Below are 26,268 nucleotides of genomic sequence, written 5' to 3' on the forward strand. Positions count from 1 at the left end.
AGAAAAGAGGCAGCCAGTCAACAAATGTCCACCCAGGCTGGGTCCATTCAGCACAGACTGCTGGCCCTTGCTGGCCCTCCACACACAGTCATCACCCGCCTGAAGCCACTGTAGGAACAATGAGTGGCAGGCATCTTTCCAGAACATACCTCACCACTCACTCCTCATCCTTAGTCCACCATTCACCTCTGATTTTGGATAAATTTGTATTTATTTCCCATCCTCTTATCTAACTCTCTTGCTTTCAACTATTGCCTTCTGCACCATTCAAAGGAGCTGTATCTTCCAAGTGACACATCCACACCCAACAAAATTTAACCTCCACTTACTGAACTGCCCTACTCTGCTGTCATCTCCTCTGCCCTCTAGATCTGGTTTCCTTCTGCCTGACAGCGTCATCAAGAGAGACAAGACTCCTCAAAAATATGTCTCTACACTGAGGATCAGGCTAGTCTAGGCTCACCAGGCAGAACTTCGGCCTCAGCAAAGCACCAGCATTCCGAAGTGAAAACAGCTATTTTCCACACAGAACTCATGCAAGTTTGTTGTGCCCATTTTTATCAAACAGCTTGTACTTGGTTTCTTCTGGATCATTACCAAAGGAGCTGAAACACAGCACCGAGAAATCTAACTCAATGAGTTACTTCGGCTGTTAACAAGGTCCAGGCTGCCCTTCATCTGACTTCCATAATCCAACGTACTATCAGTTACATGTCTCGTTTTACACTCTTGGTGTGCAAAATTGGCATTATGATCTGACAATCGGTGACAAGCCTTTAAGAATATGTCAAGAACATCCTTTTCTTTTGCCAATTTCCTTCTCCAGGACACTGCTCTTAAACCCTGGTCTCTTTTAGGAGGGAAAAAACCCTTGAAACATCAGCGTGTAATGGATTCTTCTTTTCTTACATTGCTTAAATGCATACCTCACTTCAGTGGGCTTCACAACCGTACCCTGGCTTCCTTACGTAGATAATTTGCCTCTCCTACATGTTTCCGCCTTCATAACTTCTTCCCTTTGCCTGTTCCAGAGCTTCAGTTCTGTTCAATCCTGAATGCCCCCTGGTCTGCAATATTCTTTGTTTCCTGGGCTCCCCCTCGTGCTCTGATGTGGAGTGTCCTCCAGGCCTGCCACGGAGCCCCCATGTTGGAGCTGACCAGAGTGAGAGCTGTTCCTTCTGCGATCCTCTCCTTTCCCCCGTTTTCTTGGCTTCCTCCTAATCTGAGTGGAATACCTCTTCAAGTAACTTCCTAACAAAAGAGCGTTCAGGATGTCAATTTTCTGAGTTCTTTGTGGGAATTCTACTCCAACAAGTGATGGATCGTTTAGCTGAAGACAGAATTCTATGCTGTCTGCAAATGAAGACAGCTTTACTTCTTCCTTCCCAATCTGAATGCCTTTTATTATTTTGCGGCTTACCTCTACTGGCCAGAACCTCCAAGTTGAATGTCAACTAGAAATGGAGAGCACGGACATTCTTATCTCGTACACTGATCTGAGGGGCTAAAGCGATGGTCTCATCGCTGGGTATGAAGCTAGCTGTAGGTTTTCACAGCTGCCTTCTATCAGGTTTGAGGAACTTTCTTTCCATCCCTAGTTTGCTGAGAGTTTTGTTATTGTCATTGCTGTTGTGTCAAGAACAGATACTTGAAACAGATGGTCAACAGATATACGAAAAGATACTCAACATGGCTACTTTAATTAGAGAAATGCAAATCAAAATTACAAGGAGATACTACCTCACACGTGACTCATGGCCAATCATGAAAAAAATCTACAAATCATATATGCTGCAGAGGGTGTGGAGGAAAGGGAACCCTTCCACACTGTTGCTGGAAATGTAAACTGGTATAGCCACTATGAAGAACAGTATGGAGGTTCCTTAAAACCTAGAGTCGCCATATGATAACAGCAATCCCACTCCTGGGCATGGATCTGGACAAAACAATAATTTGAAAAGATACATGCACTCCTAAGTTTATAACAGCACTGTTCACAATAGCCAAGACATGAAAACAATCTAAATGGCCATCTAAAGATTAATGGATAAAGATGTGGGATGTACATACAATAGAATACTACTCAGCCATAAAAAAAGAGTGAACTAATGCTATCTGCAGCAACATGGATGTACCTAGAGACTGTCATCCTGAGTGAAGAAAGAAACACAAACACCATATGGTATCACTTCCACGTGGAATCTAAGATATGACACAAATGAACTTATCCATCCTATGGAACAGAAACAAACTGACTCTCTGCAAAAGAAGAGGCTTGCGAGGGGTGGGGGCGAGGAACAGACTGAGACTCTGGGATGTGCAGATGCCAAGTGTCATATACGCAGAATAAACAACAAGGCCCTACTGTATAGCACAGGGGACTGTATTCAATAGCCTGTGATAAATCATAATGGAAAAGAACATTAAAAAGAACAGACATATATGTATAGTGAATCACTGTGGAAATCATGTAACGTTTATCCTTTTGGGTTTGGCTTCTTTCTTTCACTTAGCATAACATTTTCAATGTTCATCCACATGGTAGCATGTGTCAGCACTTCATTTGTTTTTATGGCTGAATACTATCCCACTGTACATAGATGCCATTTATCTGTTATGTAAATGTATTTTGTTTACCAGTTCATCTGTTGATGGATGCTTGGGTTGCTTCCACATTTTGACTATTATGAATAACGCTTCAGTGAGTATTACATTACATATATCTGTTTGAGTCCCTGTTTTCAATTCTTCAGGGTACATATCTAGGCATGGAATTGCTGGCAATTTCTGTGTTTTAACGTTTTTGAAGAACTGTCAAACTGTTTTCTACAGTGGCTATTCTATTTGACATTCTTAACAGCAGTGTTCCTATTTCTCCTTATCTTTGCCACACTTCTCTTCTTCCTTTTAACAGCCATTCACTGGGTGAGAGAAGTCTCTGCTGTGGTTTTGATCTGCATTTCCCTAATGGGGTCGCAAAGAGTCGGACACGACTGAGCGACTGAACTGAACTGAATGACTAATGACGGAGACGGCAATGGCACGCCACTCCAGTACTCTTGCCTGGAAACTCCCATGGATGGAGGAACCTGGTAGGCCGCAGTCCATGGGGTCGCTAAGAGTCGGCCATGACTGAGCGACTTCACTTTCACTTTTCACTTTCACATTGGAGACGGAAATGGCAACCCACTCCAGTGTTCTTGCCTGGAGAATCCCAGGGGCAGGGGAGCCTGGTGGGCTTCCCTCTATGGGGTCTCACAGAGTCGGACAACAACTAAAGTGACTTAGCAGCAGCAGCAGCAGCAATGACTAGTAATGTTGCTTGTCTTTCCATATGTTTGTTGGTGATCTGTGTGTCTTCTCTGGAGAAATGTTATTCAAGTCCTTTGACCACTTATGAATAGGGTTGTTTCTTAACTCTTAATTGGCAAAAAAGAGGTAGAGTAGTTTCTTAGAGCACTGAAGTTTTGTCAATTGTTTTTTACCTCAGGGTTTTTTCTTATCCTTGGAAGCTTGGAATGCTCTTTCCATTGTCCTTTGCCCACAGCTGCTCCTCATCCTCAGTCCTTTAAGTCTCCCCAGACACTCCTTCCCCAATCATCCTATAGCAAGGGCTCTGGTTTGGAAACTTTACTACTGTCAATTACAGAACCTTACTTATTTTACTCAAAGTATTTAACAAAATCTATAATTGTTTTGTCTATAATTTATTCTTTCTCACATTAGCATGTAAGCTCCATGAAGATATGGGTCTTTTTCGTCTTCTACACCAATGAGCACAGGGCCTGGCATCCAGTAGATGCTCAATAAATACTTGATAAATGAATGAGGCAAGGTTTTGAAAAATGATACAAGGCATTTAGCACTGCAAGCAGTAACACCTGATGACTACAACTGGTCATATTAAATAAATGAAAATCCCTCTTCAAACCTACTGCCAAAATATACAATAGTATTGGCATATTTCCTTAGCTGAGTTTTAAAAACACCTGTGGTTCTGGCAATAAAGAAATGTGTATGTGATTGTGGGTTAGATTTAATATATGCATTTTCTAAACCTCTGTGTTGAAAGGGCCTAAAAGCAAAGCCACTCCAGTGACAATCAGAACATCCAGCACCAAGATCTTGTTTTTTCTAACTATCATTCATACGATACAAGGAACAAAAGCTTGTTGCAAAATCTGGTTCCTGAATCAGGGCAGAAAAAATACAAGATGAGCCTGGACTATCTCATGGTAACTGAAAGTAATGAAACAGCCAAAAATGATGAGGGGTATATGTCAAAAATACACAAGAGCTAAGGAGTCCCAGTGACAAAATCTAGAATAATTTGATGAATAAAATACATACGTCCACACTGATAGATAAAAGGGTGAGGAGGGACAATTCTTCCTTATAGAATTGCAATTTATTTTAACGACTAAGTATAGAAGAAATAATGAAAAGAGATGTCATCATTAGGCATGCAATTTTGTTGTTCCGTCGTGAAGTCATGTCTGACTCTTTGCTACCCCATGGACTGCAGTATGCCAGGCCTCCCTGTCCCTCACTTTGCAATTTAGCAATTATCACAGGAAAGAACCATTGATCAATTAGAAAACTAGTATGCTATGAAGCAGGATATCCAGAGAGTCCCAAGGTATCTCTCCACATGAAACTCATTAATTACAACAAGAAAAGTCATACTTTTACAGTGCAAAAGCCAGGCAGACACCATCTTAACAAAGCAATCAAAGTTAAATCACCAGGAACAGGAGATGGACCTCCTGACATGATGAACTGAAGAGGACACTGGATCATCTCTGCCCAAAGTACAACCTCAATCTAGTCACTCAGTCCAGTCAGTCCAGTCACTCAGTCGTGCGACCACATGAACCACAGCACGCCAGGCCTCCCCGTCCATCACCAACTCCCAGAGTTCACTCAAACTCATGTCCATCGAGTCGGTGATGCCATCAGACATCTCATTCTCTGTCGTCCCCTTCTCCTCCTGCCACAATCCCTCCCAGCATCAGAGTCTTTTCCAGTGAGTCAACTCGTCACATGAGGTGGCCAAAGTATTGGAGTTTCAGCTTTAGCATCAGTCCTTCCAATGAACACCCAGGATGGATCTCCTTTAGAATGGACTGGTTGGATCTCCTTGCAGTCCAAGGGACTCTAAAGAGTCTTCTCCAGCACCACAGTTCAAAAGCATCAATTCTTCGGCGCTCAGCTTTCTTCACAGTCCAACTTTCACATCCATACATGACCACTGGAAAAACCATAGCCTTGACTAGACGGACCTTGGTTGGCAAAGTAACGTCTCTGCTTTTTAATATGTTATCTAGGTTGGTCATAACTTTCCTTCCAAGGAGTAAGCGTCTTTTAATTTCATGGCTGCAATCAGCATCTGCAGTGATTTTGGAGCCCAAAAAAATAAAGTCTGGCACTGTTTCCACTGTTTCTCCATCTATTTCCCATGAAGTGATGGGACCAGATGCCATGATCTTAGTTTTCTGAATGTTGAGCTTCAAGCCAACTTTTTCACTCTCCTCTTTCACTTTTATCATCATTAGGAAAGAGAAAACAAATCCAAATTTAGAGACAATCTACAAAATAACTACTAGTACTCTTCAAAAGCATTGAAATCATGAAAGACAAAGAAAGAGTGAGAAACTGTCCCAGACTGGAGGAGGCCAAGGAGGACTAAAAACTGTGAAATCCTGGACCTGAAAAATGACATAAGTGAGAAAACAGCCAAAATTTGAATAAAGTGTACAGGTTAGCTAATAGTGTTACACCAAAGCTCCTTTCCTGGCTTTGGTAATTATAAACCATGATATGGTTATGTATCTTTTAACGATGCTTTTATTTATTAATACTAGACAACCAACCTAAATAAAGCCTTTGATTTTAGTATCCAATAGGTATGAAATAGCAGCATTCTTAACATCTAAACCCTTTAAAATCAGGTACTAAAATTCACTTAAGGAACTTAAGGGCAGGGTTTAAAAGTGCCAGGTTTTCACAGGCCCTCACCCACTTCCTCACGTTGGCTGCACCATCACACTGCAGCCTCCTGTCTGCTGGAGCACAGACCACAGCACTATTTATGCCACATTCAGCGGACTCCCAACAAGCCAGGGGCTCTTTCCGAAAGCTGAATTCATGGAGCAGAACTCAGAGGCTTTCCTCTTCTAGCTGAAAAATAGCTCTTCCTACCCAGCTACCAATAAGGGTTACACTTATAGCATTATGTTTCCGGTCAAACAGAGAAAACCAAAAATTGTCTTCTGTTCCCTTCTTCTTCAGTGGGATACATCACTAGGGCACTGAACTTCATTTGCATCTTTAGCACACTCTTCAAAATTAGAGTAAAACCCAGCTGATTCACGACAGGGCTGTTTTTCCGTCTGCTCACCAAAGCACTCAAGACAATTTTCTGGCATGCTCTCATTGAGTATGTGTGCACGGTAGAGAGGACCCTGTAGTGGTCACGGAGCAGCCAGTACAACACAAGCAGGAGAGGGGAGGGGAGAGGGAAGGGGAGGGATGAGGATGGGAGGGAGGAGAGGCCAGGCTGAGTCTGTGTTGATCAAGCTGTCTTTCAGTGCCCTATAATCTCTTCCCAACACTGAACTGCAGCCCACTGTGCTGGAAGCTGAAGCAGTGGGCTCATCAGCTTGGATTACGCTGGCCACATCCAAACCCACTTCTGGCATCTGAATCATCTTGGAGAGAATCACCAACTACAGTTTTCCATTCACACAGATATTTTCAAACACCATCTTGGTGGAGAAGGCAAAAATAAACCATCATCCTGGCAGAACTCAAGAGGCTGAAGACGCTTCCTGAATCTCGCCCGGGGCTGATGGTCTTGCCATGCACACAGGAAAGCCAGTACAGGCATCTCCACGGAGGGGTGAGCTACAAGTGACAGGGCTTCACTCGGTACACGGGCATCACGGGAGGATCAGAGGACCTCTAGTACTTGTGCAACTTTTCTGTAATTTTACATTTCACAATAAAAAGTACAGGACTTCTCTGGTGGTCTAGTGGTTAAGACTCTGTGCTTCCACTGAAGGAGACATGGGTTTGATCCCTGGTCAGAGAACTAAGCTCCTCCATGCCCTCAGAGCAGCCAAGAAAAAAGTAAAAACCCTATGGTATCAGTCTTTGAAATACATGAATTGAACCCATCATAACTTCCATTTTCTCGGGACTTCATTTGACTTAAAAGAGAAGAGATCAGTTTCAATTTAATTGTATTTTTGAGAAAGTGTATTTACTCTTCCCCAGTGAAAATGCAGCCTAAGGAAAGAAAATCAAGTAGATTAAGACTTGCTATGGCTTTTAAAGACTTCTGTTCCCCAATCTGAGAGTAGGTTGGAAGGAAAACTGAACCAATATATGACTGACAATCCTTCCCTGGGTGGCACCGTGAGATTCTAACTAGTCCAAATTCTGGTGGTTGTGATTTAGAAAACAGTTCTCTGGAGCCTGGGGATCCACTTCATTTTAAAGGATTTTTTTTTTTTCTTCCCTTAGCATCAGAAGAGAACTCCACGAGCTAACAGGGCTTGTAGATTTTTTTCTGGTTTTGGCATTTTTATAGCAAAAGATTTGGCCATGATGTATTGAGTGTGGATGGGTGGGCGGCTGAAGCCACATTTATAAAGCATTTGTAACTTGTTTCTTAGCCACTTAGAGTCAGCAGTGTGTTTGATTATCACTTCTCTCTCGTTTTGCAGCGTTAAGAGTATTTATTCCTCCAAATTCAATACGCTTCTGATTCTGTTCTGAAAACAGTAATAAACCATCCGATTCAAAACTGCACAAAGGACTTGAATAGATACTGCTCCAGAGAAGATACAGAAATGGCCAATGGCACATCAACGTCACTCATTAGTCATTAAGAAAACATGGATCATAACAATGGGATACCACTTCATACCTGCTTGGCTGGCTACACAGTTGTTGCTATTGTTTTTAATGGAAAATAAGGGTTTGTAAGGATGTGGAGAGAAAGAAACATTGCTGGTAAGAATGTCAAATGGCACGGCTAATATGGAAACCAGTTTGACAGTTCTTCAAAAATGCTAAACACAGAATTACCATATGATCCAGCAATTCCACTCCTAGGTGTATACCCAAAAGAATTGAAATCAGGGACTCAAGCAGGTATTTGTAAGGTAATACTCAGAGAAATATTATTCTTAACAGCGAAAAGGTGGAAACAACTCAAGTGTCCATCAACAGATAAACAGATAAATAAAATATGGCATATATTTACAATGGAATAGTATTCAGCTGTAAAAACAAATGAAGTTCTGACACATGATAAACCTTGAAAACATTATGCTAAATGAAATAAGCCAAATCCAAAAGGACAAACATTACATGATTCCACTTGAATGAAATATCTAAAATGAGCAAATTTACAGAGACAGAAAGTAGATTAGAGGGTACCAGGTAAGGGGGAAAGTGAGTTATTTAATGGTGTGGAGATTTTGTTTGAGATGATGTAAAAGTTCCAGAAATAGATAATGGTAATGGTATACAGCACAGTGAATGTATTTAATGCCACTAAATTAAACACTTAAAAATGGTAAATTCTGCTGTATAATAACACATTATAAATCAATTATACTTTTATTTTTTAAAAAGCTGCATCCACCTTAAAAAATGGTTACATTTTATGTTATGTATATTTCACCACAATAAAAGAGTTAGGGAAACAAAAGCCAATACCAATATGGACTGGTTTTTCTAAATCGAGGATCTCCCAAGTAAAGCGTGGTGCAAACATGACTGAATTCACACCGCTCCAACAAAGGTAAAAAGACAGAACACAGGGAGTGTCCCAGCAGTCCAGTGGTTAGGACTCAGTGCTTTCACTGCAGCTCACTCCCTGGTCGGGGAACTGAGATCCCACAAGCCATGCCGCACAGCCAAAATAAAAAGAACACAAAAAACGTAATTTATACGCGCATGGATGCGCACTAAGTTGCTTCAGTCGTGTCTGATTCTTCGCGACCCTGTGGACCACAGCCCACCAAGCTCCTCTGTCCATGGGATTCTCCAGGTTAAGACTGCTGAAGCGGGTTGCCATGCCCTCCTCCAGGGGATCTTCCCAACCCAGGAATCGAACCTGCATCTCTTATGTCTCCTGCATTGGCAGGCAGGTTCTTTACCACTTGTGCCGCCTGGGAAGCCTCAACTTATATATGAGGGTCAATCATAAAAATGTATACACAGTGACAAACATCAGATTTTAAAACAAAGTGACAGATTCTGGTACACATTCATGGGGTTCTAGCCTATCAAGTTACATTATAAAGCAGATTATTTTTCCTTTAAAAGTTAGGACCTCCAAGCCCCAGTCCTTCTCTAAAATTCTTACCATCCATTCACTCCCAGCACATACACACACAAGCTCTATAGCACCTCCTCACTAGCTACCTCACCCCCTGAGCCCGGAGAGCATCCAATTCCTTCTCTGGGTGCAGAGAAGGGCTGCCCCTTCTCTCCTAGACCATCCCAGCCAACAGGGAAACCTCCTAGACAACAGCATGCTCTTCGCCAATGGGACTTAATGCTGTGAATTCCTCTCAGGTTTACCTATCAATGGACTCAGTTGAAATAAAGACCTCGCTGATGCTTTCAAAGTTTGCTTAACAAAGTGACTCAGCTGCACGGAGACAACAGAGACAAGGAAAACTGGGCTGAGGGCCCATACAATGCTGCTCTCTCCAAACCGGCCAGCGACTGACCTTTGTACTCAGGGGTGAACTCCTTCATTTCGGGAGGGAGGGACTCGTAGAAGCGCTGCTCCCGGGAGATGAGGGGCTTGCACACAGTGTGGTCGTCGTAGCGCATCATGCTGCTGTGCCCGCCCACCTGGTGGATGAAGGGCTCCAGGAGGACTCCCCGGTCTCCGGCCCGACTTGCGTTCTTGCCATACTGCCCCACTTCCATGGTTTGACAAACACACATTGCGTTGGGGGCCAGGTGCACACTGAGGCCAGAGGATGCAGCACATGAGCCACGAGAGGAGAGCTCAGCAGCAGGTCCTGGCGGGCTGAAGACCAGAGCTCAGAGTCCGCCCCGCTCGCTCTTCTCTCCTAACAGAGGGGAGAGAGGAACAGAGGAATCAAAACCCCCGGCAAGCTACAATTTCTCTGGAGTTCACAGAATACCCACTCCTGAGGAAGAACAGGGGCTGTGTCTTGCTCCCTGCTATGTGTTCCCCAGAATGACAACACTGTCAGATCCCCGGGAGTGAGCTGGGCTGATTTCTGTTGAATGATGCAATGTTGGTCACCTCCACCCATCTTTTGTACCATTCTGTCTGGATTTCTCAAAACATCCAGGACCGGTAAGGATCTCTTCCTGACTCGAAGGAAGGGTTTTGCCTCCGAAATCAAGTCACATGAGATTCCCAACTTTTCTGCTTAAGGTGTCAAGGACCTGGCAGGGAAAGCCATTCCCTCCTGAGTTGTAGAAGAATAAAAAGGTTTTGTTTTCCCCAAAGGAATTCAGGCTTCATATTTCTTCTACTTTAAATCTATGGCCATCAACTTCTGACCATGCCAGGCACCATAGAGCTTCCCTTCCTGTTTGATTCTACACAAACAGCGGGACACAGAAAAGCTCTTTGACTTAAATAACCTCCTTTTAACATAACTTTTCTCTAAGGAAAGTTACTATAGTGCAACACTTAATGATGAATACATCTTTTAAACTGGGGATGTAGTAGGCAGGCAGGTGGTGGAGCGAAGGACAGTGAGTTTGGGATCAACAGAGGCAAACTATACAGGATGGATAAACCACCTCTTACTGTACAGCACAGGGAACTATATTCAATACCCTGTGATAAAGCATAATGGAAAAGAAAATGAAAAACCGCACGTTGAACTGAGTCACTTGGCTATACAAAAGAAATTAACATGGTACTGTAAATCAATTATACTTCAGTAACATTTTTAAAACTTGAAAACGAACACAGTAGGCAAGACAACATCTGAAAGATCAAGACTAAAAGAAAAATATTTATAGAGCAGAAATACGGCTTTACCAGTAAGAGATAAACTACCAGTTTTTCTGAACCTCCTAATTATGGGCAAGATGAGCTATGCTGTGCTATGCTTAGTCGCTAGTCGTGTCTGACTCTTTGCGACCCCATGGACTGTAGCCCGCCAGACTCCTCTGTTCATGGGGATTCTGCAAGATCAGCAAGATACTAAGGTGGGTTGCCACACCCTCCAGGGGATCTTCCTAACCCAGGGATCGAAGCCAGGTCTCCCCCATCGGAGGTGAATTCTTTACCATCTGAGCTACCAGGGAAGCAAAATCAGCTATGTAATAACACTATTGCAAAATGTAAAATTTTCTTTACTCCAAAGATGCCTTCAAACTATGTGCTATCAGCACCATTCCCACCTCCCAAACGGATCGGCATCCCTGTAAAGAGATTCAAGTTCTCCTTCAGGATATGGTTCAGACTCCATTCTCTTCAAACAAGAGTTTGATGCACACCTCTGCACCTCCTGTGGCACCCCGTGCTAACTCTACAGCAGCAATACATTCCCTGTCCTGTCATCTATTTTGTCATCTGTCACCACCACCAAACCACTCTCTCTTATTAACTCCATCTCGGGTTCGAGGCAGTTCCTGGCATAGAGCAGAGCTCACCGAAAAAAAAAAAAAGTAAAGCTTGTTAAAACGAATTAAATAATCTGAGGAAGAGGACCACAGTACGTAAAAGCACAACTATATGAAAACAAAATATGAAAGGACAGTGGCAGTGCTGAGGACATGAATCGACGGTAGAAGGCTTTTCTCAGGGTTCCCGGACATGCCCCCTGTGGCAGGAGACTTTAGGTAAATGTCAAGTGCTTCCTGCCCTGCCTCCTCCCCTTCACCCTGGAATGGCCTCTGATCACAGATGGGATACCAAGAAGGTGCTACGCTGTCTAGCCTATGTCAGTGAGTATCTGGTTTAGGAGAGGGGGTCAATAGTGCCAAGTGCCCCAGAGGAGTTACGCATTAGGGTCATTCCCCTGGACTCTGAGTTCAACACTCTGCAGTCTTTTCTGGGATCCTCTGTGGCCTCCACAGGACCAAAAGGCAAAATTCTGTCCGATCTCCAGTCAGATCTGGACTTCTGATGTTTTGTTTCCACAGGATGTCTACATAAAGTCAAGGTACTGTTTCTGGGTCTGAAATACTTTCTTGGAAGTAAACATGTAAAATATACCACGTTTCTATAGCTCTGTTTTGGCATTTCTTTTTAAATAAACTGGGAACCTGAAAAAGTGGACATACCCACTGGTCTACAAGGTGTAGAGCCTTGTAATGACTTACAAGTAAGAAACTTCAATTTTCCTCATGAAGACATGACTGCTGCCAACTCTGTGGATATGCTGATGGAGGTGAAGGGCTTGGGCTTGCCTCGCCTACTGCGCAGTCCTGAAAGTTCTAGCAAAAGCTCTGACTTGTTTTGATAAACAACCAGAGGTTGTTCTTGACGTCTGGGGTCCACCAAGGCCCACCGAGAAACCTGTGGGCTGAGAGAGCTATGGATGGTGGCATCTATCTCCACTACTCCTTTCCTAACAGAGTCCCAATGTTGTTTACGTACATTGAACAACACTGTTCATGTGTTGTTCATGTTGTTCCTTGAGCCAAACCTCAAGGGAACATGAAACTCCAACCAAGCTCAGTGAGAATCCTGAACATTACTTCATTTCTTATGAACTGACTTAGGAAAAAGCATGTGACTCTTTTCCCTAATGAGATGAGGGGAAATTGGCCAGAGGTTCTCTGGGAACTTATCCTGCTCTTCACACACGAGAAGGGCATCTCCTCTTCCTCAGGTTATTATTCCGATATCTGGATGTGACATCTGAGACTACTGCAGCTACCCCACGACTCTCAAACATCCCTGCCTAGGACAAGGCCAACACGCTGAGCACACAGACCAGGAAGAAGCAATCAGGGCTCCTGAAACTGTCACTGAGGTTCTGGATATCCTGTTAAGTAACAAAAGTAAGTTTCCCTTTATTCTTTAAGCCAGTCGTATTAAGGTTCTCTGTCACTTGTAATCAAAACCATCATAAATGAAAGGACAGAAATAGTTGCTTCAAAATCCCAAAGTCTCCAGTTAATACATTTTGCACATAACGTGGTCACTAACAGTTTTCTGATGACAACAAGGAGACTTTCAACAAATGATGAACAAACTCTCTCACTAATGACAAAGGGCATATTCTCCATAAGCCTCAAAATGAAAAATGTGATTCTCTAATCTTTCCAGTGTCCCTGAAGGCAGAGCATCTGAATTATGTCTGGTCCACAGGGGGGTACCAAGATACTAAACAAGAATCTGACCAACAGAAAACTCATTCTCTCACATGTAGAAATGAACCTGTCCAAATGTTCAAATAATTAGTTTAGAACTGATTCACCTTGCTTCAACAGGAGGCAGACCATAAAACAGATTTATACTCTTGCCACTTCAGGACCTTACTGATCATTTTTTAACAAACAGATCTAAATTCAACATAGTCAATAAATTGTACTTCCCAGAGTATAGTTACTTCTCGAAGATTTTGCAGACTGTCCTCTGCAAATACACTGACCTCACTTCAAGTAGTTTATGCCATTCAAGACGTCAACAGCTTCTGCAGTCTTATCTAGATTTAAGAAACTCCCAGCATGAAGAAAAACTTGTGAATTCCTTAAAATGCTACAAACTGTCAAAAATATCACATAACTGAAATCATGAGGGACAATGGTTTCATTCCCATGGGTGGAACTAGAAACAAACAAAAAATTCCCTATCAGGATGTTTTTTGTTTTGTAAACAAAACCTCCAAAGGCTTCCCCCCTGGGGAAAACTTTGTATTAATAAACAGTACTCTTTTCCCTATGTGGCATTTTAGAAATCGTGGCCAAGTTTCAGTTTTCTGTAGAGATCTGCTCTCATGTAAATGTGTTTCCAAGTTACCAGTCTTGTCTGCTTTCCAGGTAACATTCAATAAGGCTTTTCTCTGGAAAGGCGGAATCCCTACAGACCTCTATGCTGGCAAGGGTTGGCTTGCTGGATGTCAAGGAAAGCAATGAAGGATTGTGCTTAAGCATTACATAATAGTCACTTTTCCCCTCCTATTTTTCTGGCCACTGGGCACGGCATGCAGGACCTTAGTTTCCCAACTAGGGATGGAATCCATGCTCCCTGCAGTGGAAACACGGTGTCTTAACAACTGAACTGCCAGGGAAGACCCACAAAATAGCCACTTCAATTCCACTACTCATGCAGACCCAGGACCCACAGGTATGGAGGAACCTGAGAGGCAGAAAGCTGGCATTTATTAAAAGCAACTGCAGGACTCAAAGAGGCTCCCACACTTTCCCCAGTCATCCTCATGGCCCTTTGCTATGACTGACAAACATGCAGAGTGAAAGGCAATTGCAGTTAGTATTGAATTCCTATAGCCTAATTCTTTTGACATCTGTAACATCTGAAGTGGCATTCACCCAGATTCAGAGTTGAAAGGAAATGTACTATTTTCTTTCCTCTCTATACCTTTTTGTCCTTGGCATAAACACGGCATTTCTCATTTTGGAGGCATTAAGGACTATGAAAAGAAAGTAACTACAAGGAGGAACATTCTCTGGGTTTTGAGAAGGATCCTAAGGAAATTGTCTTAATCTGTTTCGGCTGCTGTAGCAGAATTTCACAGACTGAATGGCTTACAAACAACAGAAATTTGTTTCTTAGTTCCAGAGGATGGTAAATTCGACATCAACGCAATGGCAAATCTGAAGTTTGTGAGTCACTGTGTCCTCATATGGTGGAAGGGGTGAAAGGGCTCTCTGGGGCCTCTTGTATAAGGGCACTAATCCCATTCATGAGGGCTCCATCCTCATGACCTAATCACCCCAAAGGTTCCCCTTCCAAATACCAACACACTGGAAATTAGGTGTCAACGTATGAATCTGGAAAACAAACATCCAGTGTAGAGCAGAAATCACATTCAGTGTTTTAGGCTCTGCTGCCACAGTATCTATTCTTTTTCTGATTAGACTTCACCATTTCTGCTGTGACTTGGTAGAATATTTTGGCGAGGAAATCTTGTTTTTGTGAAAAGGAGACTGTTATTTTCTATGAAAATAGTTTGTAAATTTCTGGGTATTAGCATGAAAATTATTTTACTTTAAAATGTCTAAAAATAAGAAAATTCTCTCTGTGGAAACATGATACATTTCTGTATTTAGTAGTAAAGCTCCTTTTTGATGAATACAATCTTAAATAATGAAAATTAATCAACAATATTTTCTAATATTATGCATTAGAGTAGACAAGAGCACGTGTTCTGACTACCGGGTCATTTTCACTGGGTTGTTTGTACCGTGGTCTGAATCAGGCTCTAGGGGAGGCAGGAAAAGCATAGCACCAAGTTAGGCTTTGGTTTGCCAAAACAGACTCTTTGGAAAACGGTAAGTTTGGGGCTTGGCAAAATCATGTGGTGATTAAAACTACATGAATCCTACCCCCTAAATACCAGATGCAGTTTTAGTCCTTTTTTGTCTTATCATAAAAAGACTGCCTGTGCCCTAATGACAGGACCACTGCTTTGGTTTGCAGGGTTTTCAGAACAGCTGCATTTTCTTCAACACTGTCACTAGCCGCAGAAGCAGAGCAAAGGTCTAACACTTGAGGATGAGAAGCAGCAGACGTTCTTCACAAATGTGGACGCTGGAGTAAGAAGGGCTTCAGTAGCAGCAATGTCCTCCAGGTATCCTGGTGACTGATGCTCAAAGAGGAAAGTTTGTGTGGCTCAGTTCTTTTAGATCACTGGCAGTTTATATTAAAATGGTTAAAATTCTGTCAGCTTATGAATGGACTGCTTCCCCAGGGTTCCATTGCTCTGCCTATGAGTTTGTGCACCACCAGCTATCGAAGTCTCTGTTTGTCCTTCCCTTTCTTTAGAAAGCTCTGGTTCCACATTTTACTGCATAAAATGGGAAGGAGGCTATTTTTTAAAAGAACCTGCTAAGATTCTCAAGTTGAATTTTTTTCACTGGTGAACAGCAACATATGGAAATAAATTTGCCCTGTAAAGACATTAGTTAACATTAGTTAGACTGACCTTCTGGTTATAGTAACTAACTTCTTTAACATATAATTGAACTCTGATATGAATTATGTCTCTATTCAAATAAAATAAAGTTTCTCATATTGCTCAAATTAGTATTTTCCTTTTTCAAAGCAAAAGCTGCTGTGACGTAAAATGATCATAAGGTGTTATTATGGCTTGGAAATTAATAATTGGGATATTTAATTTTATAAAAAAAAGTTAAAATCTGTGAATTGTGGTATATTCATACAGTGGAATACTACAGAGAAATAGAAAAGAACCAACTACTGCCAAACACAGCATAGAAGAATCTCACAAGTGTGACGTAGCAAGAAAGAGTCTACATACAAAAGAGGCCATGTGCTGTGACTCTATGTATACACGAAATTCAAAATGATAATGAAAATCACCACAGTGCTTTCTCCGGGAAAATACTAGTTGAGAAGGAGCATGCAGGCAGAGGTGACAGAGATGAGCACTGTACACATGCACTGAGCTGTGTGCCTAGATTTCTGAACTTTACTCTAAGTCAGAACTTAAAAGAGAAAAAAGAAAAAGAAGAGCAATCCTCTACACCAGCAGAACACATCAGAAAATGAAAACTATTTAAATATATTCCATTTACAACAGCAACCAAAACTATATATGTAGTACCTATAAATCTTTAAAAATTATTACAGATCAATAATAAAACTTTACTGAAGGACCTAAAAGAAGAAATAAATACACCATATTCATGGGGTGTGGGGCTCAACAGTGAAATGCAATGCAATTTCAATAAAAATTCCAAGAGGGTTTTTTGACAAACTTGACAATCTGACTTTATATTCACATGGAGGAGTAAAGACCAAGTAATGTCGCTAGACAGCAATGTCAAAGAGTAATGAAAGATGATCTGCCCTCCCCAATAGCAAAGCTCCCTATGAAATTATAGCAATTAAGACAGTGTGATATTTTGCAAAGAGAGGCAAAAAAATCTTAGGTTCAGACATGAGAGTGGATGTGTGTAACTGAAGTAGCATTTAAATACCCATTTATTCAATTGAAAAAGATGATATAATCTCATAACAGGCTACACACAGATAAAATTCTATCCTTACCTCCAACTATATTCCAAAATAAATTCCCAACATACAAATGTGCAAAATAAAACTTGAAGGTAATTAGAAAAAAATTTAAATGCCTTTTGACAGTAGATGAGGTAAAACTGCATAAGACATAAAACACATAAACTACAACAGGAAACACTGATGAGTAAGACCACATTAAAAAAAAAGTTATTGTAACAGCTTTTATTGAAGTGTAATTTACAAACCATAAAATTCACTTAAGTGTACAATGATTGTTAGTAAATTTACAGAGTTGTACAATAATCCCCACAACCTAATTTTATAGTATCTCTATCACTCCAAAAGACCCCTCATACCCACTCACAATTGCCCCATTCCTACCACCAGCCACAATAAAATTAGTCTTTTTTGTATAAGAGAATCATAAGTAAAGATAAAAGTCAGACAAAGAACAGGTATCTGCAATATTGATAATTATCAAGAAGATCAGTAAACAATATATGAAAAATTCCTATAAATAAAAATGGAGGAAAATAAGAAGATGGAAAAAAGATGAGGCTCAGTGGCTAATAAACATGTGATTAAATGCCCCTCTTCACAAATACTAGAGAAATGCGAACTTAAACAGGAAATGATTTCAATTCTATAAGACTGGAAAAAATAAAAAGTATAAACATCCCAAGTACTGGCCAGCCAGGGAGAAATGGCTTCTCTCTTATGATGATGATGGCAACACAAAACCAAAGTTGCGTGCCCTCCACAACCCAGCACGTACCCAACAGATCAGGTTCAAAAACGCTCACTGCAGCATTGCTGTAACAGAAAAACGGGCAATGACCTAAAGGCCCATCAATGGAAGAACGGATAAATGATGAGTGTATTTATAAACTGTACAGTTCCAAATTAATAATCCACATGTGTCAACATGAACACATTTCAAAACAAATTGGAAAAAGCATGTTTAGAAATACTTCTAGTATGCCATCATTGTAAATTTTTAATACATAAAACACCATACATGAATTTACGGACACATATATGTATTAACAAGAACAATGACGTGGAATGAAAGAATGTGCGTCAACTTTACAGGTGGAAAGGAAAGGAGGAGACTGATTATCTAGGAAGAAAAGGGAACTTCAGCTCTTTTAATAATTTTCAATTTCTTTTTTAAAAAGTCTGAAACAAACATGGTAAAACGTTAACATTTTCTAATCTCTGTGCCCAGTACACTAGTATCATTCTCTGAACTTGTATATCTTTAAATAAAACAAAAAGCCTTCACAGTGTTAAAAGCCTGATGTTAATACACAGTAAATGACAGAAGAACATGTTAGCAATGGTTCCAAAGTAGGGTATGAATACCTGGAATTGGGTGAAGTGAAAGTTGCTTAGTCGTGTCCAACTCTTTGCAAACCCCGTGGACTACAGAGTCCATGGAATTCTCCAGGCCAGAATATTGGAGTGGGTAGGCCTTCCCTTCTCCAGGGGATCTTCCCAACCCAGGGATTGAGCGCAGGTTTCCAACATTGCGGGTGGATTCTTTACCAGCTGAGCCACAAGGGAAGTCCAAGAATACTGGAGTGGGTAGCCTATCCCTTCTCAAGGGGATCTTTCCAACCCAGGAATCAAACCGGGGTCTCTTGCGTTGCAGGCAGATTCTTTACTGACTGAGCCTTAGAGGAAAGCCCTAATTGGATAGAAAACATTAGAATTCCTTGATCTGTCCTCCTCATTTGGTCGTCAAGCACCACACTCTTCTTGTTCTCCTGGTGCTCAATCTACTTTGCTGGTTCTTTCTCTTCTTCCCACACTTTTAACGCTGGAGGCCTCGGGGTCAGTCCTTGGTCCTCCTTTGTTTAGCTACACTTTCAGTTCAGTCCTCTTTCTGGAACACCAAATTCATATAACTGACTGCCTATTTGATCTAGGAAGTTTAAATTTAACATTGCCAAGATAGAACTCATCTCCCCAAAGCCCCCAAAACCTCTCCCCCTGCAGTCTTACCCATCCCACAGCCATCTTTACAGCTGCTCTCACAAAAGTCCTGACAGTCATTCTTGATTCCTCTCTTCCTCTCAAACCCCACCGCAGTATCATGTAACCCTACTGAATCTACCCTCAGAACATGTCCAGATCCAGCTACTTACCATCTCCAGTGCTACCACCTGGTATGATCACCAACATCTCCCCCCTCCTCACTGGTGTTCCAGCTTCCATCACGGCCCTCCTGCAGCCTGCTCTCAACACAGCAGCCAGGGCCTCTGCTAAATTGAGAGTCAGAGCATGTGACTTCTCTGTTCAAAACCCTGCAACGGCTCCTGTCTCACCCAAGGCCTTGCCATAACCTTCAAGTTCTGCATTCCTCCCCCCATTTTCCCTCTGATACCTACCCTCTTCCCCTTTGCTTATTACCTCCCTCTAAGTCACACTGGCTAGACACACAGGGAGATTCCTACTCTGCGGTCTCTGCACCAGCCATTCCTTCTGTCTGGACCATTCTTCCCCCAGATATCGAAGTGGCTAACTCCCTCACCTCCTTTGCTCAAATCTCTCTCCATGAGGTTTACCCTAACCTCCCGAAATTTAAACTGCAAACCCATCTGGATGTTCCATCTTCCTTACTCTGCTCTTTTCCTTTTTTTCAAGGCATGTTCTATGTTTCATTTATTGATAATGTCTATAGTTTATTATTTTTGTTATAATGATGTCAGATACATGAAGGAAAGCATATTTTTTCACTATATATTATGCAAAATGTCCGGCATGTGGTAGCGACACAATAAAAACAGAGGTATGCATATGATGTATATAACAGATGCGTACAGCAGTAAAAGTGCATGACATGAAAAATGTTCATCACAGGACAAGATTTTTCTCTCTTTCTCTTTTTTTGTTTACTATTAGGATTGAAAGTCAAAAAAGTTTACAGATTTCTAACCTAGGGCTACCAAAACCAGAACAAAGAGTTAACTTGGCTTTACAGAGAAGAAAGTATGCTAACCAAAGGACAGAATTCCAAACCAAAGAAAGAGAACATAAAATTCTCTGTTCTGACTCTAAAAAGAGCTGATATATGAAAAAAGAGATTTAAATGTACCTGGATAAAAATGGGAATTAATAGAAACTAAACAAGATATGTAAGAAAAGAGAAGATAGCCTATGAGGAATATGATAAGATCATTTTTATTACTAATACAAAAGAGAAACAAGGGGTGAAAAATCAGACAAATATACAGAAAATCTCAATTATAAAGAATAAACCATCTCAAAGAACTTAAACTAAGTTTAGAAGATATAACTAGTTTTGCTTGGTTTAATTCAACAACACAGCAAGCCTAGAAAGCGGCAATGAATAATAGCCCTGGCAAAGACAGAGAAATTCCAATCAGATATGGTGGAGAATAAGGTCCAAACTATTTTAAGAACTAGGAAGGCATTGTCTTCACGGAAAGAGAAAGACAATACCTGGTCACCAAGTGTGTCCAAGTTTGTTAGCTGGGCGGGCACAGACACTCCAAAATGCAGATCAGCAGACGTGCACTCTAAGGAGCTGGTTTAGAGTTGGTAATTTTGTGGCCAATGTATTTTTATAGCCTCAGACTAATCACCTGAGTTTGGTATGCAATCTTTTTGTAAAAAGAAGTATCCTTGGTACCTTCACACTGCACAGGTATATTTATAAATTTCCTCATATTTTCATTAAAACTGGTTTAGAAATCCAGTATTTCTACTCCTAAAACTAAATATACTCAAGCACTCTAAGTATAATGCCAAAGTACCATGCCCTTAAAACAAAGCATAGGAAATATATTTAGTCTCTTAAAAGTCTATAAAAAGTAATTTAAACTTGGTAATACAAGAATGCCAAGTAAAATTTTGGCAATAATTCAATAATTTATCTTTGTTTCTTACTCTCCAAGAGAAAAACAGCAAAATCACTCAATTGAAAAGAACACAATGGACAGATAAGTCACTCTCACAGAAAAGAACAACATATAAAGCTCTAGTTGCATAGCTCTGGACTACATGAAAACTCATTTCTAACTATTTCAGAAAATAAAAGCTGATGTGGACTCTAAGAGGAAAAGATACTCTCAAATACTTTCAAATTCAAGGACAAAAAAAACTACAGCTGAAAACTGACATGAAAGCATATATGTTCTATAAAGCATAAAATCAAGGGAAACTAATGTTTTCTTAAATTCAAGTCAATTCTTGCTTTTATTAATACATATGCGACTGTAGGGGGCTTCCCACGTGGCTCAGTGGGTAAAGAATCCATCCGCCTGCAATGGAGGAGATGCAGGCAGACGCGAGTTCGAACCCCGGGTCGGGAAGATCCCCTGGAGGAGGGCATGGCAACCCATTCTAGTACTCTTGACTGGAGAATCCCATGGACAGAGGAGCCTGGTGGGCTACAGTCCACATGGTCACAAAGAGTGAGACACAACTAAAGTGGCTGACCACGCACGCATGAGACTGTAGGTGCTGATGAGATTAGTTATACTTATGAGGGTGAAAGAGAACAGTCCTCCTTCCTTCACACCCCAAGAACTGTTTCAAGCAGATGCTCACAAACCTCACCTCTGAGGAAGACAGAAACATACAGAACATTCTTGAGGTGAGTATAGCTGCCAACCTGATTGCCCTTCCAATCTACCAGGGACTGGGACATCCCTCACCTAGAAACCAGAAATATGTGCAAAAACTGAGAGCAATCTGGGAGGTCTGAAAAAAGGAGAAGGGGAAAAAAGGCTTAAAGGTATCCATTTTGTTTATCCTCAGAAAAGAGGTTGCTTAGACATCTGGGTCCTATCCAGAAGCAAGGGACCCAGTGGCACCCTTCTGAGGATACCAGGCTGAGAGTAAACAGGTTGAGTTCCACTTTATACACACACACATATAGATACACACACATACATATACATATATTTGTGCTTAGTCACGCAGTCATGTCTGATTCCTGGTGATCCCGTGGACTGTAGCTTGCCAGGCTTCTCTGTCTATGGGATTTCCCAGGCAAGAACACTGGACTGGGTTGCCATTCCCTTTTTCAGGGGATCTTCCCAAGCCAGGGACTGAACCTGAGTCTCCTGTGTCTCCTGTATTGGCAGGTACTTTACCACTGAGTCATCAAAACAAATTATTGCTTTTGCTTTTGCTTTTTCATTTTCTTTTGTTTTCTTGGGCCATGCCATGTGGCATGAGAGATCTTAATTCCCTAACCATGGATTGAACTCATGCCCTCTCAATGAGAGTGCAGTTTTAACCACTGGACTGCCAGGGAAGTTCCCCCAAAGCCAAATTATTTAAATGTTCTAATTTTTCATCTGGGCAGTTATTTAGGTACATACAGGTGTAAAAATCATCAAAATTCTGTGCACTTTATAAGTATTTTATACTTCAGTAAGAGTGACTTTAAAAGGAAACAAAACTTTAACAGGGAAAAACCAATCATTTGAGGGGAAAAAAAATCTGTGCTTATACTAACACTGGAAGGCAGAGTTTATCTGTCATGAAAAGGCATAGGCACTGTCTGAGCAATGACACTCCCTGGCTGAGTTGCCCAAATATTACTCTCTGTTTCCTCAAATGTAAAGTGAATGTACTGTTATTTGTCTCACGGGTTTATTAACAAAGAAATTCCTTCTCTTTTATCCACTTAGTTATTTTAAAAAAAGGAAAAAAAGCCATGAAGACCAGGGACTAACAGATTCCAATCAAACGAGGAATATTACATATTGGTTCTCTCTTTAAACAAACTATAAAAAATACAGTAAACTAAAAATACTTCAAAGTTTTACTAAAAGGCTCTCTTAAAGAAGCAGTATTTCAAGAGTACTTTTCTCACTTCAGCCAACTCCCACATGAAAGTTTCACTCATCTTAAATACCCACCTTACCTTCCATCCAGAAAATAGCTTTTTAGCAACTCCATAAGAATCAGTGTTATTCTTTAGGAGATTTGAGACGTTTTAGAAGAGGATGCTGATAATCAAGTTCTTGGCTGTAAAGAACTAGTCATTGAACACTGGCACAAGAAATCAATGAAACAGAATTCAATCTGCCCAACATAGGTATGAATATACAGTGTAGAAATGACCTCAATGGGACGAGGTGTTAGGGATGAATACTCATCACCAAAAGCACTGCTCACTGCTCCCAGAAATTAAAATCTAGAACACTTAGCAAGGATCCTCTGGTTGGTACTAGTTTTCAAACAGCACCCATGGAAGATCATCAGACAAAGAAGAGTCAAGCTTTTTTTAAAAAAAGAAAAAAGTTGCATATGAATTAAAATTAATTCACGTGTATAACTTTTTTTTTAGGTAGCAAAATACCAGCCACATGACCAACGATCTAAAGAGGCAGTACCAATTGTGGTAACTGAGCTTGGTTACTTACAAAGGCGCAAATTACCATGGCCAGGCTCCATAAAGAGATGCAGGATGAACCCTGTGGATGACCAAGAAGCCTCCTAACCTGCATCAATTAATAGAAACCCAGCATCATGACAAGTAACTGAAGCTCTTAAAGCAAACAGACCCCCTCAATCTAGAAGTTCGTGTCTACTTACAATAGTTCCTAATTATTCCAACTTCCCACTTCAACAGAATGCCCATTCGTTTCTGACTTAGTATGGATATATCTGGAAATCTGGCAAAAAACAAAACACAAAATGAGGCTTCAAGCTGAGAACTACAAGGAGGAGTAATAACAAAACTGGGCCCAGAGTCCACAGAACTGTTCAACCTTCTCCTAAAGAGTGTCCGTGTGATGTAGCCTGGGGGTCAAGGAAATTCTACTCATAGATATTTATCACAGAGAAATGAAAACATGTACACACACAGACTTGTATGAGAACATTTATTACATCTTTACTCATAAGAGCCAAAAACTAGAAACAACCCAAATGCCTATCAGCAAAAAATACGGCCATAAAAAGGACTGCTACTGAGCAATAAAAAAGGAAGACACCAAAACAGATGAAGCTCAGAACATCATACTAAGCAAAAGAAACTAGATATGAAAGAAAATATACCCAATTTCCAGTACTCACAGTAGCTATGTTCTATAAAGTCACTGCAAACAAAAAAAAGAGTGAGTGAATACTGAGCCGCTGCTCCTAGAGGAAACAGTTAAAAGTTTCTCTGAGCCGCTGGTCACAGCACTTCCACCAATCAATTTTTAACCTTTCAGAGCTACATACATATAATATATAACCGTGTATGTATATTCCTGTTTAAAGGCACTTTATTAAATACATAGTTGACTCATTAACACTGAACTCTCAGCCAACTGCACTATAACTCAGCCCTGAACAAACCTTATCTAACACATGTATTTTGTTCATAAGGCGCTTCACATCCTTCTTATACTTAAGATTAGACAGCACTCCAGTATTGGTTACTTGGGAGCCATTTTAACCAGCAAAATTATCCATAAAAAACACAAAAATATGAAAAATCATGCCGCTAAACAGACCATGAAAAGAACACCTGTTTACAAAGCGAGTATCCCCCACTTTTCAAAAATTCACTTTACGCCACTTTGTTTTTATGAAAGACAGACATTAGTACTGCTTTCACTAACCAAGGCAGATCCAAAGAGCATTTTCACTTTTATGAAAAGGCAGCAAGTGAAAACAGCGTTCAGTATTTGTTTCGCAGGGAGTCATTACAGAGGCAGAGTGCACCCAAAACAGCGAGATTGGCACTGCCAACTCCTTTCCCGGGAGCTATACTCAGCATCTCAAGCTGCTACAGCTCCGAACTGTCTGTGAGCATCTGTGCGTTATCGTGATTTATATTGTGCATCCGTTAGCAAGATGAGTCCTAAGGTAATTGTTTTTTCACTTTATGTCATTTTGGCTCACAAAGGTTTTACAGGAGCACTGTACATTCATCCCAAAGCACTCTACTTTCACCTGAAATCAAGGCAAATCTGTACTACAGCTGAAGCAAGGCAGCAGAGTGGCACCTGGTTCCCCTTCAGCTTCCCTAATTTACTGCCAGCTAACCCCTGATGTAAATACATCATTCACCAACCCAGAAGTTTATAATACAGTGTTGACTGCAACAAGGTACCAATTAGAGTGTCCTGTATGATCTCATTTTTGCAAAACTTACAAAAAATCACTTGAAGAAATGTGGTTAAACAATAAAACACTAACAGTGAAATTATGGATGGTCCTGTTTTTGTTATTCATATATTATCTTTTTTAAAATTAGTGAATATACATTACTGGTAAGTTATTTTTTATAACAGCTTCGAGATATAATTCACGCAGCATACAAATCACCCATTTAAAGTGTACAATTCATGGGACTTTCCTGGTTGGTATAGTGGTTAGGACTCTGTGCTTCCACCACAGGGAGCATCAATCCCTGATCAGGGAACTAAGACCCCACAAAGCACACGGCATGGCCAAAAAAAATAAAGAATAAAGTGCACAATCCAAGGGCTTTTAGTATATAAAAGTTAAGTGTAACCATCACTATAGTTTCAGAAACCTCTTATCTCACCCCAAGCCCTAAGCAACCACTCATCTACTTCCTATTTCTGTAGATTTGCCTCATCTGGATATGTTTCATAAATGAAATCACATAATATGTGACCTTTTGTGTCTGGCTTCTTTCACTTAGCATAATGTTTCCCAGGTTCAGTCATGTTGAAGTATATTTTGGTACCTCACTTCTTTTTATTGCTAAATGATATTCCATTGTATATATAAAATATGTATACACCGTATTTTATTTATCCATTATCAGTTGATAAACATTTGGGTCATTTCCTGTTTTGGTTATTATGAATAATACTGCTATAAACACTCATATATAGGTTTTCGCTTGTACATGTTTTCATTTTTCTTAGGTAGATAACTAGCAGTGGAATTGCTGGTAACTCTAACCATTTGAAGAACTGCCAGACTATTTTCCAAAGTGACTGCATCATTTTACATTCTCACAAGCTAAGTATAAGGACCAACAGTTCTCATTATTTAACTTTTTGATTATAGAGTAAGTTGCTTATAAGTGTTCATTCAATCATAATAGGCTCAGATTTTTATGA

At 40.7% G+C, this 26,268-nt stretch overlaps 1 protein-coding gene and 1 pseudogene across 6 annotated transcripts in view; both read right to left on the bottom strand.

The window, feature by feature from the left end:
* Nucleotides 1–9,742, bottom strand: LOC129547848 (aminoacyl tRNA synthase complex-interacting multifunctional protein 2-like; annotated as a pseudogene).
* Nucleotides 1–26,268, bottom strand: part of IP6K1 (inositol hexakisphosphate kinase 1) — a 38,058-nt gene that overhangs the window by 8,327 nt on the left and 3,463 nt on the right. For 3 of the 6 annotated variants that reach the window (XM_055413846.2, XM_055413847.2, XM_088831667.1), the window contains exon 2: nt 9,753–10,103. The exons of 1 other annotated variant lie outside the window; for it this stretch is intronic. In XM_055413846.2, the coding sequence (XP_055269821.2) occupies nt 9,753–9,975 (223 nt within the window). In that variant the 5' untranslated portion in view covers nt 9,976–10,103. Of the gene's footprint in view, nt 1–9,752; nt 10,104–18,559; nt 18,898–19,344; nt 19,528–26,268 lie in introns of those variants that run through there. 2 more of the 6 variants (XM_088831666.1, XM_088831665.1) reach the window with 2 other exon arrangements.

Source organism: Moschus berezovskii, chromosome 24, assembly GCF_049115385.1.
Source record: "Moschus berezovskii isolate FMDL1 chromosome 24, NW_MosBer_1.0, whole genome shotgun sequence".
Classification (NCBI taxonomy): domain Eukaryota; kingdom Metazoa; phylum Chordata; class Mammalia; order Artiodactyla; family Moschidae; genus Moschus; species Moschus berezovskii.